We start from the raw sequence: 12,774 nt of genomic DNA on the forward strand, positions 1-12,774 counted from the left end.
GAATTTGGTAATCTTAAAGCTTTTAGGACTCACTTTTGCAATGATAAAGTTACCACATAGGTCCAGATGTGATGTATTTTTCGGTGTGTCACGTAAGGCACATCAAGTCAGTTGTTCTTCATATTAAGGCACAGCTTTGTTGTGAAGTTTGTAACCTTTTGAGCATTTGAAGCACTGTGTGAATTTCTGCTGTGCCAATCAAGGAATTTCAGAGTGTTAAGCAAGAATAAAGAATTTTTGGAAGAACCTGGTGAATAGCTTGCTTCTAGGAGAGCTTGAGAAATAAGTTTCTGACCCTTTAGAGCTAGGGTTTAAAAGCAGTGAGACAGAGCTCTGTGGCAAATTTCATCTTAATGTCAGAAGAAAAGGCCAAGGCTATATTTAGCATATATTTAAGCTGGGTGCTGGAGGAACTAAATATCTTCAGGTCATCTGTGTATGACAGACCACTAATACTGTTGCCACAGTTGTAGTTGTTCTGCCTTTAAGTACTTAGTCATGCTGTGGTCCAACAAATTGGTTGAGGAAAATAAGAGCAAGTCACTTGACTTTCTTTTTTGAGTTCTAAAACTCTTCACAAAAACTTCCTTAATTACATTTTGTAGGAATTTCTCCATTATTAGGGAGAATCATGTTTATTTCATGACTGGAAGAACTGTTGTCATGTTGCAACAATTAAGCCATGCTGTGAAAAATCTAGTAAATGTAGATTAATGAATCTACATTTTCTTTTATCCCTTCTCTAGAATGAAAATTTTATATTTCCTTAAGGCAGCTTAAGCTCATTTGATTGCTAAAAGCAAAGGTGCACTTTAAAATTTGAACTCTTGATCATGTGTGATGCATGAAGAACCAGGAACTTCAGGACAGCTGTGTACTGAAGCTGAGTTCTATCAGTTTGAAAATAAAAGTGTTTATATAAGAAAGTATTTACTTACTTCTGTCACAGTTCACATACTTTAGAGTAGATTTTTTTTTTTTCTTATCAACCTGCAAGAAGTAGTTTACTTCTGTGTTATGTTCTCTTATCTGCGCATTTGTGTGTACACGACTCAAAGTTACCAAGGGAAAATTACCTTAAAGGATTAAAATCTAGTGGTAGTTTATTCCATGGCTGTTCCGGATGGTGCTTTATGGTGAAATGGAACTTCAGTTAGTTAGGTGTGTCCCTGTTCAAACTGAAGGCCACATTATTACTGACAAAATAATTGTGTCTGTTAAAGCAACTAAAACAGTACAGAGGTGGTTCTGACACTAATGGAACCAGCCTTAGTCTGCCGCATGTAGCCACAGGGCTTTTTCCTCTTGCAGCAGGGTAGCTGTGTCTTCACCCTCTGTAAGCAAAAGTCTACAGCCTGCTCAGTTTTAGAGCAATGTGCTAGGTGGACAAGGCAAAAACTACGTTTGGGAACCTGCTGACAGGTAAACGGTAGGGATGAACATGTTCCAGTGTTTCAACCCATACTCTTCTCTTTAGTTTGTTAGATAGAATAGGTGTAGTTCTTAAACCTTTGAAGTCTTTCCCAATAACTACTGCAATAGCACAAAGCCTTCTCCTCCCTCTGTGTTCTCTAGAACGTTTAAGGTCCTCATTTTCTGCTCTTACACTACTACTTATGCTAAATATTGAATGTATCGTCATACAGTAGGGTCAGGAATCTTCGCTGGGGCATTCCATGGGAGAGCCGTGTGTTACTGAAGCATGTCTGTTTTAAATTCTTCTTCCCCATGGAAGTTGCTGCTAGGAAATTTTTCTGAGAAAATTGGTGTTATTAGATTCTTGATAGAACTAGTTTTGCATGTATTCTCATGGCCTGTCCATGTTTGATGATTCTTAAGGCACACCTCAGGACAAGTTCTGCTTGTCCTTTATTTGAAACAGGTTAAAATTTGAGGAAAGTGAAGTTGAAAGGATTCTTAGGCTGTTTCTTTTTCCTTTAGTTGTTTTAATTCTGTGTTTTCTTTTAGACCATGTATCCAACAATAAATGAAAAATGTCCATGGTGTAGTTAAGAAATTTTCAACAAAACAGTGCTAAATTCCTTTCTTAACTAAAATCATTAGCTGTAGACAATTTGAGTAAATACACCTAGGTTGGTTACACTTGAGGTTTAAAAGATGCACCTCTGAAACCTGCCATTTTTCTGGCAACTGGCTGTCCTTTTGAATAACTCTGATTTGATTTACTAAATGAAATCAGCATCATTTCAAACTTTAATAATTAAAAAACATCCTTTTGCATGAAAAGAGCTACTAGAAATGGGTAGCCTTTCTGCCATGCAGAAGTTGTCAACTTGATTACAGCTTTGGTTTTGTCTGCTTTAAGAGGTCTTTTTTTAAAGACATTTCAAGATCTCAGTTTTGTAGTATGGATTTCATTAGAAGAAAATTGTAATAATTATGAATTGACTTGTGAGAAGAAATAGCAAATATCTGCATCACGTGTATGCAGATGGTTGATAAGGGTCAGTATTATAAATCCAAAATACAAAACTTCTAGTTGAATTAACAGAGAATGCTCATTAGCTGCAGGAGCAGTGCTGCTTTTTTCCTCTAAGGATCACATGGTCTGCAGAACTCAGTTATGTATGCATGATTTTATAGCTTTAATTCACAATCAAGGACAGCTTAGCTTGTAAAAACTGTAATTGGTTCATACAGCTAGCTGTCTGCCGTGTTCCTCTCTGACCAAGAAAGACTCAGTTGCTTGTGAAGCAGGTGCTAAGCCTCTGCAGCCCAGCATAAGGTAAACCAGCACTCATTTCAGCTTCCTTAATACAGCATCCTGTAATTTGCAGTAGCTTAACAGCTGCTACACGAGCAGCTGAGCTGCTCTTACAGCAGGAGGAGACAGCTGAGGAGGAGGAATCATGGCAGCTATCCTCATTTTAGGCAAAACAAGAATAAGAGCATTTAAATGCTCCATGCCCAGTTTCTCTCCATGGCATCTAGTTAAAGAGTTTGCTAGCAATCTTTATAGAGTCTTCAGATGTTGACATGGAGTCCATAATCCTGCTGCATAGCAATGAATATGTCTACAAATCAGCTCTGGCTAATAACTGACACAATTGCTATTCCAGTAATGCCCGATTTACCTTTTCCATTTAGCTTGAAACAGTAATTCTCAGATACAAAAGGTGATCCTGTAAAATGTTGGTATGAAATGAGTGTCGTCTTAGATTTACAAAACCATTCTCTATACAGTTTTTTTTTTTTTCCTGTGTCATCTCTGCAGATTTAGCATGGGATCAGAGACAAGGTAGATGTCTGTATCGTCACCAGTGATTACACAAGTCAGTTAACAGCTTTGTTAATGAGTGCACCAGAAACAAATAGTCTAGCTATTGTAACCCTGCAGCATTGAGAATAAAAAAAAAAAATAATCTTAATTTAAATAAACTTGTTTTCTATTTTATTAACATGTTTCTGGTCATACTGTCACTTCATCCAACTCTCTCAAGGAGAGCTCTCTATTGCCCACTTTCCTGCATACTGCCTGAGTAATTTGGAGGACCTGAAAAAAATTCTAAAGTCTCTTATAATGCTGCTTTGTTATAGGAAAGAGACCTGTAAGAACTCAGCCAAAACTAGTTGCAGTTGTATCACTTTGAAGGTTACGTGAAGGCTATACAGTGTGTTAACAATGATTAATTTACAGATGCTTCATGTTTTGATTGTTTGCAGAGTGTTAGACCTACACCACAGAACGAAGCTATAACAGTACATTTCAAGCCAGTTACGTTAAAAGCCTCTGAAAGTAAATATACCAAAGTTGCAAGTATTAGCTTCGATGGTAAGTACTGCTCCTCTCTTCTTAGAACTTGTCAAGTGCTTCTTAAAACTTGCTGAAACTTCATGAAATATTTTCATTCTCTTAACAAAATGTTATTTGTAATTTTGAGAAGGAAATGGATTTTTCCTACATGGAAAAGGCTTACAGTTCTTCTGACTTAAGTTATTTCTGAAGGGAGTGTCTCTGATCATAATCAGCAGGTAACTTAGACTGATAAATACTGGTGAGAAGAGAAGGAATTCTTAATTTTTCTATTAAACGTAAGCAGTATTCTCATGTTAAGGCACTGATTATTTAAAATGTATTCTTAGTCTAAATATGCATTGTTTTTGAGAAATCCTAACAAACCAGGATATGTTCCTCACAGTAATGTATATTAAAGGAGAGTATATCCCTTGGATTGCCTTTTGATCCTTCCAAAGTTTAAGAAAGAATCCAAATCTTATTTCTAAAAAAATTACATTTTATGTTGGAATGCCCGTGGAAATGGGGCTCTGTTATGCTCTTGAGAACCTTACTCTGAATGTTGGCTTATTTTAATGTGCTATCTTGAATTCATATTAAAGAAAAAGGGAGGTGAAGGTGGAAAAACCTTTTACTGATACCTTTACTACAAAGATATGTTATGTATACTGATACTGACTTTCACTTCTATCTTTATGAAGGAACTGTTGGGTCATTTTTCTCCTACGTAGTGTGACTAAATACTATGCTGACATTTTGTAGAAAGGCATCTCCATTTTTATAGAGATTTTAATCAACTCTCAGAATGCTGTTGACCTACTGAGATGTTATTGCTTTAAGATACTGGTTGGTGCTGTAGTTTTTGTTGTTTTTTTTTTTTTTCTTAAAAATGGAAGTTTAGAGATGCAATGTTCTTCATTTCAGGTAGACATAATTTTAGAAGTTGTATGAATAGAGAGGAGAGGATTGATTTTAATTACTGTTATTTATTGATTAACACTTTAGATATTTAACAGTATGGTTTGTAAGATGAGTAAAGTCTGTTTTAACCTATAAATAAATTCTGAAATAGCTGAACTCTGTCAACCTGATGTGGTAATATGTTCAGAATTTGAAGCTGGAGGGAATTGTTATATAAGGACCTACTGACTAACATATGGTAGATCTTGGAAGGAATAGTAGTTGGGGAGAAATACCCAGTCAAACTGCTTATTGTGTTTAAGGGACTGACTTGGTGAGTTCTTTTCAGTGAAGCAGCCAGCCCTAAATATTTGCTGTTTCAGCTGTCCTAGTATATGCAGGTGCTTTAGGGGGCTGGTGGCTTCTCCGAACTAGTATTTGAATCCCTTGACTTTTCTAGTGATATTGCTTCCAGGCTGACATTACTTGTTCTGTGATCTTGGAGCAGGCCTGTGAGCATCATTCTTGGAGCTTGTGTGGTTTGGGTTCTGACATGGATTCTGGTTCTTTTTCTGTAAAGTTTAGCATGTATTTGATTCTTCGTTATTGAAATGTTGCTGCCTTCCTGGCCCAAAGTACTGTGCCACTTGTAGTTCCAAGTGAGGAGCCCAGCCACCTCAAGTTTCTGGTCTGCTAGTGGAGGGATAGGTGTATTCCATACTCTTAAGTGCGGAACTCGGCTCACTGGGATCTGAATTATCCCCTGGACATGTCCAAGTTATTTGTTTGACAGGAACAACCAGGCTTCTCTATCATAGATAAGCTTACTAACTCAGGCAGGTCAACTAACTGGTGTTAAGGGGGAGGAATTCAGAACTCATACTTCCTAGACTTATTCCATGTCCGTTGCTTATTGAAATTTCCTTTCCTTGAGATCCATTTTTCTCTTCTGTGATACTTCATTTCTGGGCTAGCTCTGTGCTTTTATTCTTCCACTCATGCTAGTCTAACCTAATGAATCTTTTTTTTGTCTGCTTTAACAAACTACTGATATTCTTGTGTGTACAGCATCAAAAGCAAAAAAAGCATCACAGTCATCTGGGAAAATAACTGTTAAAGCAAAAGAGAAGAGCTACTCCAAACTTGAAATACCGTATCAAGCAGAAGTGTTGGATGGGTAAGCTTACAGTAACTGAACATAGCTCAAAATCTAAATGCTGTAAATTAGGTGATGTAGCAGGGAATTTAGCTTTTTTAGGGGGAGATGGGATATAAAGGGGTTGTGCCCAAGTTTTCTGAATCTGGAGCTCATTTGGAACTACAGTTACTTGTTTGATTTTTTTTTTTTTTTTTTTTTTTTTTTTTTTTCTGGTTTTACACTAGTAGATGAGGTAGTCTTAGTAATGCATAAATCTGGTTTCAAGGTTGGGGTTCAAGTGACCCAAGTGAGTTGTTTTTCAGAGCAGTTGAAGGCTGCAGGTGAGAGGTTTTAAAAATGCAGTGTTGGAATTCTTTTCCAGTTTTGCATTTGCTGTTCTATCACTATATGAAGTAAAGGTAGAGGAAATATTTTTGGTTTTAAGCAAAATTTTGGAACGACTGTCAGTGTTTCCTCATTTTTTGTTATTTATTTACAAAGTATGGCTAAGTTGACTCTAAAATAATTGTTAAAATAAGGTGCTACTTTATCAACAGAATTGACAGAGTATTTTAAAGGCAACCAAACTAAATCTTACCTATCAGAACTTTTGTGCTGCGGACGCCTGATTTGGTTAATAAGGAATATGCATGATTTGCAAACTACCTTAATACTTCAGCACTTCCTTTTAGTCCTCCTAGTATGCCGATTCACATATTTTCTTACCTTGTTTGAATTACTTTATCAGTGTTCCTGTAGTGCTAATAGTAAAGTTTCTGCATGCAGTGGGGTGTGTACCTTTTTTGCTGTTAGATTGAATGAATTCTAGTCTTTTGTGTAAGAAAAACACTATGTTCAAGGAGAGTCTTTATTTTTCTCATACTGTTTTCTTTAATAGATATTTAGGATTTGATCATGCTGCCACACTCTTTCACATCCGTGACAGTGCTGCTGATTCTGTGGAAAGACTGATCTATCTAACAAACACATTCAGTTTTGCAGTCCTTATACATGATGTTGTGTTACCAGAAGAAGCTAAACCAATGTTTAAAGTAAGCCCCATTACAGCAAACGTTTTTACCTAATAGTAAACATTTAAAAGTGCTGCACTTTATTAAATTGTAACATCGATCTTCATTGTTCACTGACCTAGGTCCAGAACTTCAGTAAACCAGTCTTAATTCCGCCTAATGAATCCAGATATATTTTTACACTTCATTTTATGCCTTCCACGTCATCTGTTCATATAGATAATAATATTTTACTTATCACCAATGCTTCTAAATTTCACCTACCTGTCCGAGCATACACAGGATTTTTAGATGTAAGTATTTTCCTTTTTTTTAGCTGCTTTAGTCTAATTAGAGGCAGGCTTCATAAGACTGTTTTCAATTCTTTATTCTGCTTCTATGGGATGATGACTTTTTTAGTTTCAAAATGATTTTACCAGTTTATTCCTTTAACAGCTTCAGTTACTGCTTAAAATTTCTTTTCTGTTCCCTTTAGATTTACATAGAAAATGTGTAGAATGTTGAGATTGCCACAGTAGTGCTGTATTAGACTTATTAATGCATCTGTTAATGAGCTTAGAGTTTGACCACATTTTATATTTAATTTATGCTTAAATACCTTTATCAATCTTTCTAGTACTTTGTACTTCCTCCAAAAACTGAGGAACGATTTATAGATTTTGGCATATTGAGTGCAACAGAAGCTACCAGCATTTTATTTGCAGTCATCAACAGCAATCCGATAGAGGTAAGGATGGATTTATTTTTAGTTTGCCTTTTAAAAAATTTACATCAGTGTTGTTACTGAAAACAGTACCTTTTGTTCTTTTTAAGCTGGCTATAAAAAGTTGGCATATTATAGGGGATGGTTTGGCCATAGAACTTCTAACAACCGAAAAGGGAAACAGAACAACGATAATTGCAAACCACCATGAACTACAAAATGCTAGTGCATCCGATCAGTCTTCAGTAAGTAATCCTTTGAGTCCATTGCTTAAAGCTAGACAAATCTGTGCAGCTTCTTGTAGTTTCATTTTAGCAGGGGGGAGGGAGGATAAGAATTCTTAATCTTGGCTGAATTTGAGTGTACTAAAACGTAGAATTTTTAAAATTTATTTTAAGAAGCAGTGAGAGGTTCAGATTGCTTACGTTTTGAAAGGGGAAACTTCAGTAACAGTAACCTCCATGCCCTCAGATGATGCTCATCATTTATCTGGGAAGAGTGAAATTTATCACCTCAAGGAATAGATAATTTTTGTGTTAGTAACTTCTGTGTTTGAATTTTTCTTTTTACCACTGACAGTTGTTTCAGATGGATTTGGATTCGCTTTAAAGAATAAGAGGGTCTTGGGTATGGTTTTTAGTGAAATTTCTTTCCATTTAATGGAATACAGTGGATGACTTTTTTTTCTACCATTTACAGGTGATACTAGCATCAGGTTATTATGCTGTGTTTAGAGTAAAACTAATAGCGAAAGAACTTGAAGGAATTCATGATGGAGCTGTACAAATCACAACAGATTATGAGGTATATTTATTGTATATTCATGGGTGTTGCCCAAATGATATGTTCAATTTGAAAGTGCAAAGTTAAGTGTTGTATTAGTGAACAGGTTGCAATATTACGGAGAAACTAAGGTTAGAAAGGACCTCTGGAGGTCAAGTTATCTCTGCAGGTTAACCCTGCATAAAACTATGGTAACGCTTCTTATGCTGTGTCTTCTCGGAAAGAATGAAGAATGGCTTTCATTATGATTTTCATCTGGCTTTCAGAAATACCCATTCAAATCTGGCCTAATGCTTTGAGGTATTGGTTCTTCAATGACTTGACACACTCTCAAAGCATCAATGCATAGATCTTTTGGCATAACACATGCTGACAATGTGCTTTTTGGTACATTATCAGTTACTGAAATTGAGCTATAATTTCAGAGGGTTTTTTGTCAAAACCCAATGTGAAAGTTGTTTTGGAGAAATTGCAGTTCACTGATGGTTGATGAAACAGAGTTCTTACACTAAGATTAGTAAGGCAAAGAACAATCAATTCTCAACCTCATATGCCTTATTTTGCAGAAGAGATTCTAATACATAAAGGAATCTGTATTTAATATGTTTGAGTGATATATGTAGAAAAAAAAAAAGTGATGCACTGTGCTTATGAAGTCAGGAAATGATATAGCTTGTTGTGTGGTTCTCATGAAGCTGCAGAAAATGGGAAATTCCTAATTTCTGCCAGTTATCTGAGATCTTAAGTTTAATATGTCCATACATGTATGTCACCCTTCAGTTACAGAATCTAAAGTGTTTTATTTTCTTGCTTGTTCTTACAAGTTACTCTACTTGTATTGGTAGCTTTGATAATACACAGAAAGGATCTTATTGCCATCCCTTCCACACTCTTTTTTTCTAAGTCTCTGTCTATCTCAAGGTCTTACCATGACTTCTAATGTTTTTTTGAGAAGTTCAGTATATCCTCTTTCCTTGTACTCATTTACTTTAAAGATGTTATCCTCCTGTTTTCCAACAAAGTAAGCCCCGTTCAAGTAAGACCTATGTAATGCCCCATAGGAGAGCTTATATTTCAACTGTGCTTTTGTGTTCCATGTAGAATGGTGCTAAGTTTGACTGAGCAAAGGTGTGCTTCCTGGCAATATGGAGTGACACTTCTGAATATGATGATGAGTTGAAATCTTTAGTTCATGTCTCCATGTTTTAAATGTGTATATAAACCTAGACTAGATTAATTGTAGAATTTCAAGGTTTTGTTATTCTGTGCAATTTATAAGTGGAAGAGACGTTTAAAGGCTGAAATTGAGTATTTTTTTCTGAACCTTTCTTGGTCTTTACCCCCCCTCCAGATTTTAACTGTACCAGTGAAGGCAGTGATTGCTGTAGGCTCTCTGACCTGCTCCCCAAAGCATGTTTTTCTTCCACCTTCTTTTCCGGTAAGAGAGTTGAGTCATAGCATTAAATGTTTTCTTGCGGTGTTTTTTATCTGTCCTTTTCGAGAGAAACTGCTGTCTTGAATTGTTGCATGTCAAATTGCTGGAGAGATTCTGCTTAAGACATCAAGAGATCAATCAAGAGATTCAGTTTGTTGCTATTTTGGGTTTTTTTTCCCCCCCCATATGTCACAAGCATGAGTTACCCCTATGTCTCCTCTACTGCCCACTTGAATGGGATCCTGGAATACTGATATGATCCCAAGCCTGATTCTTTGCAGCTTCACTCTAACGTAGCTGTGCTTGTTACCATTTCATGTGCATTAGCACCAAGAGTAAGGGAGAGATGAAATTGCACAAATGCATTTTTCAAATTCCTGACGTCTAATACTAAAGACAACAAAGTCAGCTAATAAACTGATGTTTTAGTGTAAGAAGTCCTTGATCTCTGTGGAAGCATTATTGTAATGTTTCCACACTGAAAGTAGATCTTCTCGAGGGTACATGGTGGAGTCTATGAACAGGAAAGTAAGAAAGCTGTGTGGGTCTATAGCTCTCTGCAAAAGTATGTAATGGCTGTTTTCATCCCTGCTCCCACAGTAGTGTTTATTCAGTGAGTGCAGAAAGCAGCTTCTTTGCTCAAGGCTACAGACTCAAGCAGCAAGGTATTAACCAGATAATACTTTCTCCTCACTTGGCATTCAGCATAACCGTAGAAGCATGGGCAGTCAAGGCATATTGACTTTGGAATTGGTAATTCGTTGAAGTCTGAACTTCATCTGACTTTCTGATGAGTGGGGAACATAATATGATGGAAAATCAGAGGGAGAGAGATTGAAAACTGGAGGAGGGGGAGTAGCAAAAGGAGATAGAGATGGCAGTTTTCTGAAAGGATGAAACTAGCTCCATGCATGTTGGTGGAAATGGTTTTTGTTTCCCTGTCTGTCTTGCATAGTTGCAATCTGTCATAGAGCACCGCCTGTTCTCACCTCTTCTTCCAATAGCTCCTTAGTATATTCTGCTTATCTTAGTTTGTGTACTCTTAAATAGTAATTTCTCACTGGCACTTTGTCAATTGCTTTAGCTCATGTCTCGTAGTAGATAAACGATAATTTTTTGAAAAAGTAATGCAACAGGTCTTGTTGGAGGAAGATAGGTCAGTCAGCAGGACTTCAGTAATTCATTGCTACATTTGCCCCATTATCCATTCCATCTCCCTTCCGATCTCCTACTTCACAAATTGTTCTGAAGTCTTTTGCTGCTCTTGAGGTCACATGGTCATGCCTACAATTGCAAAGATCACTTGTTTTGTTTGGTGTTTTTTTTTTTTTATCTTTAGGATCTGTGTTTCCTATTTGACTGTACGGCCTCACTATTATATGGCTATTGATTACACTGTCTACAATATCTGCAACTTCATCTATGAACTGCTTTATAAGCCTTTGAAAAACTGAAATAACTTAGGTGTCCTTTTCCCTTTCTCTCACCAAAGATAAAGCAATTTCTATATTCTGTATTCTAATGTATATGTCCTAATTCCTGGCAAGATCATTAGGGACAATGAATGCCACATTAAAATATTTTCTTCTATTTTGGGCCATAAAGAATTATTTATTCTTCTTAATCTCCCTTTATTTTGTTCTAACTGGTATAGCTAAAGAGCTTATTAATTTATCTTAGACCCAAAGCCTTGGTCAGCTTGATTTTTTTCTTTTTTTTTGTTTGTTTGCACTTTTTTGTTTTGTTTTTGTAGGTGCTACTTCTTGTAACATCTGTGTTTCTCAGCCTCTAAGGCTGTTGTCATTCTTTCTCATCCCGAGACTATTGTGATTTTTATTGTCTTCATGCTCTTTTCTAGTAAAGTTTTCACCTAATTATTTCTTCAGGGGACCTTTGAGAGTGTATTTTGTTTGAGGGTGTAGATTCAGATATAATTACCACCTTTGACAAGGTTCTAGACTGTTTTCTGTGTTCAAGCCCCAAGCTTTACAGAGCAGTCAGCTTTGCTTATTACTTCTGTTAGTTGATCACTTGGCTCTTTTGATATTTGAGAACATTGACAGCAGACTTACTTTTTCTTGGATTCATTTCAAACTAAACTTGTGATCACTGAATTCATGGTAGTCTTGCATCTACTTGTTCTGTAATGCCTCCATTACTTATGAAAATAAGCCTAAAATAGCATCTGTTCTTCTTGTTTCAGTGTTTGGTAGAGAAATTTGACAGCTATAACATCTAGGAGTAACTAGGTGCTACAATTTTAGTAACACTTGCTTTTCAGTTCATACCTAGCATATAATTCTCCTGCAGCTGCCCAGCTCCCAGTGCTGTCTGACTGTGTTTATAATTTTAGTGTAGTTGCACCTAAGGCCGATTTCTAGTATGCTGTCCAAGTTTGTCAGCAATACACTAACAGTGTATACAGGCCTTGTAAAGATCAATGTCTTGATTTAAAAAGTCTTTGCTGTGTTGACTTTGCTTCATAATGGCATTTTTAGCTCACAATGCCACCTCTCAACTCTTCCTTGATCAAGGGATGAGAACTTGTATGCCTAAGTAGCATTGTTGTGTTTTTCTTATGACTCATGGGTAAAGTCCTCTTCCCTTATCTGTTGTTTCATGTCTGAATGCTGCATAAGGGTCTTAGTAAAATACTGTTCATTTGTTCTACAGAGTTTAAGAAACCTTTATCTTGCCCAATTGATGGCAGTTTGTTACTCATAGGATTCCATGGATGAAGCTTAGGCGTACCTCCTATTCAGTTAACAGGACTATGCTGTTTAGAGATATATTCTTGTAGTTTCTTTCCCTCTCCAGTTGCTACTGTTGAGACTCATACAGTATGTGACTATTTCCTGAGGCCACAGTCAAATTTTGAGCCTGCAAAAGTACATCTCTCCCATCTCTCCACTTTAGTCCTTACCATAGAGGAATTTTTAAAAAGCTGAAAGTATTGATTTAAGTGGAATATGAAAAACTCTAGTTGTGTTCATTAGGAGATAGTCTTGGGTATTTAACTTTGCTTGT

The 12,774-nt window shown here is 36.4% G+C and overlaps 1 protein-coding gene across 1 annotated transcript in view; it reads left to right on the forward strand.

Moving 5' to 3' along the window:
• The window catches only part of TMEM131 (transmembrane protein 131), a 105,803-nt gene that overhangs the window by 61,864 nt on the left and 31,165 nt on the right, over positions 1-12,774 (forward strand). Inside the window, exons 12-19 of the mRNA XM_082493167.1 lie at positions 3,685-3,793; positions 5,726-5,834; positions 6,694-6,847; positions 6,949-7,119; positions 7,443-7,553; positions 7,640-7,774; positions 8,229-8,333; positions 9,664-9,750. Of these exons, the coding sequence (XP_082349293.1) occupies positions 3,685-3,793; positions 5,726-5,834; positions 6,694-6,847; positions 6,949-7,119; positions 7,443-7,553; positions 7,640-7,774; positions 8,229-8,333; positions 9,664-9,750 (981 nt within the window). The remainder of the gene's footprint in view (positions 1-3,684; positions 3,794-5,725; positions 5,835-6,693; positions 6,848-6,948; positions 7,120-7,442; positions 7,554-7,639; positions 7,775-8,228; positions 8,334-9,663; positions 9,751-12,774) is intronic.

This window comes from Vanellus vanellus (assembly GCF_965231255.1).
Source record: "Vanellus vanellus genome assembly, chromosome: 1".
NCBI lineage: Eukaryota > Metazoa > Chordata > Aves > Charadriiformes > Charadriidae > Vanellus > Vanellus vanellus.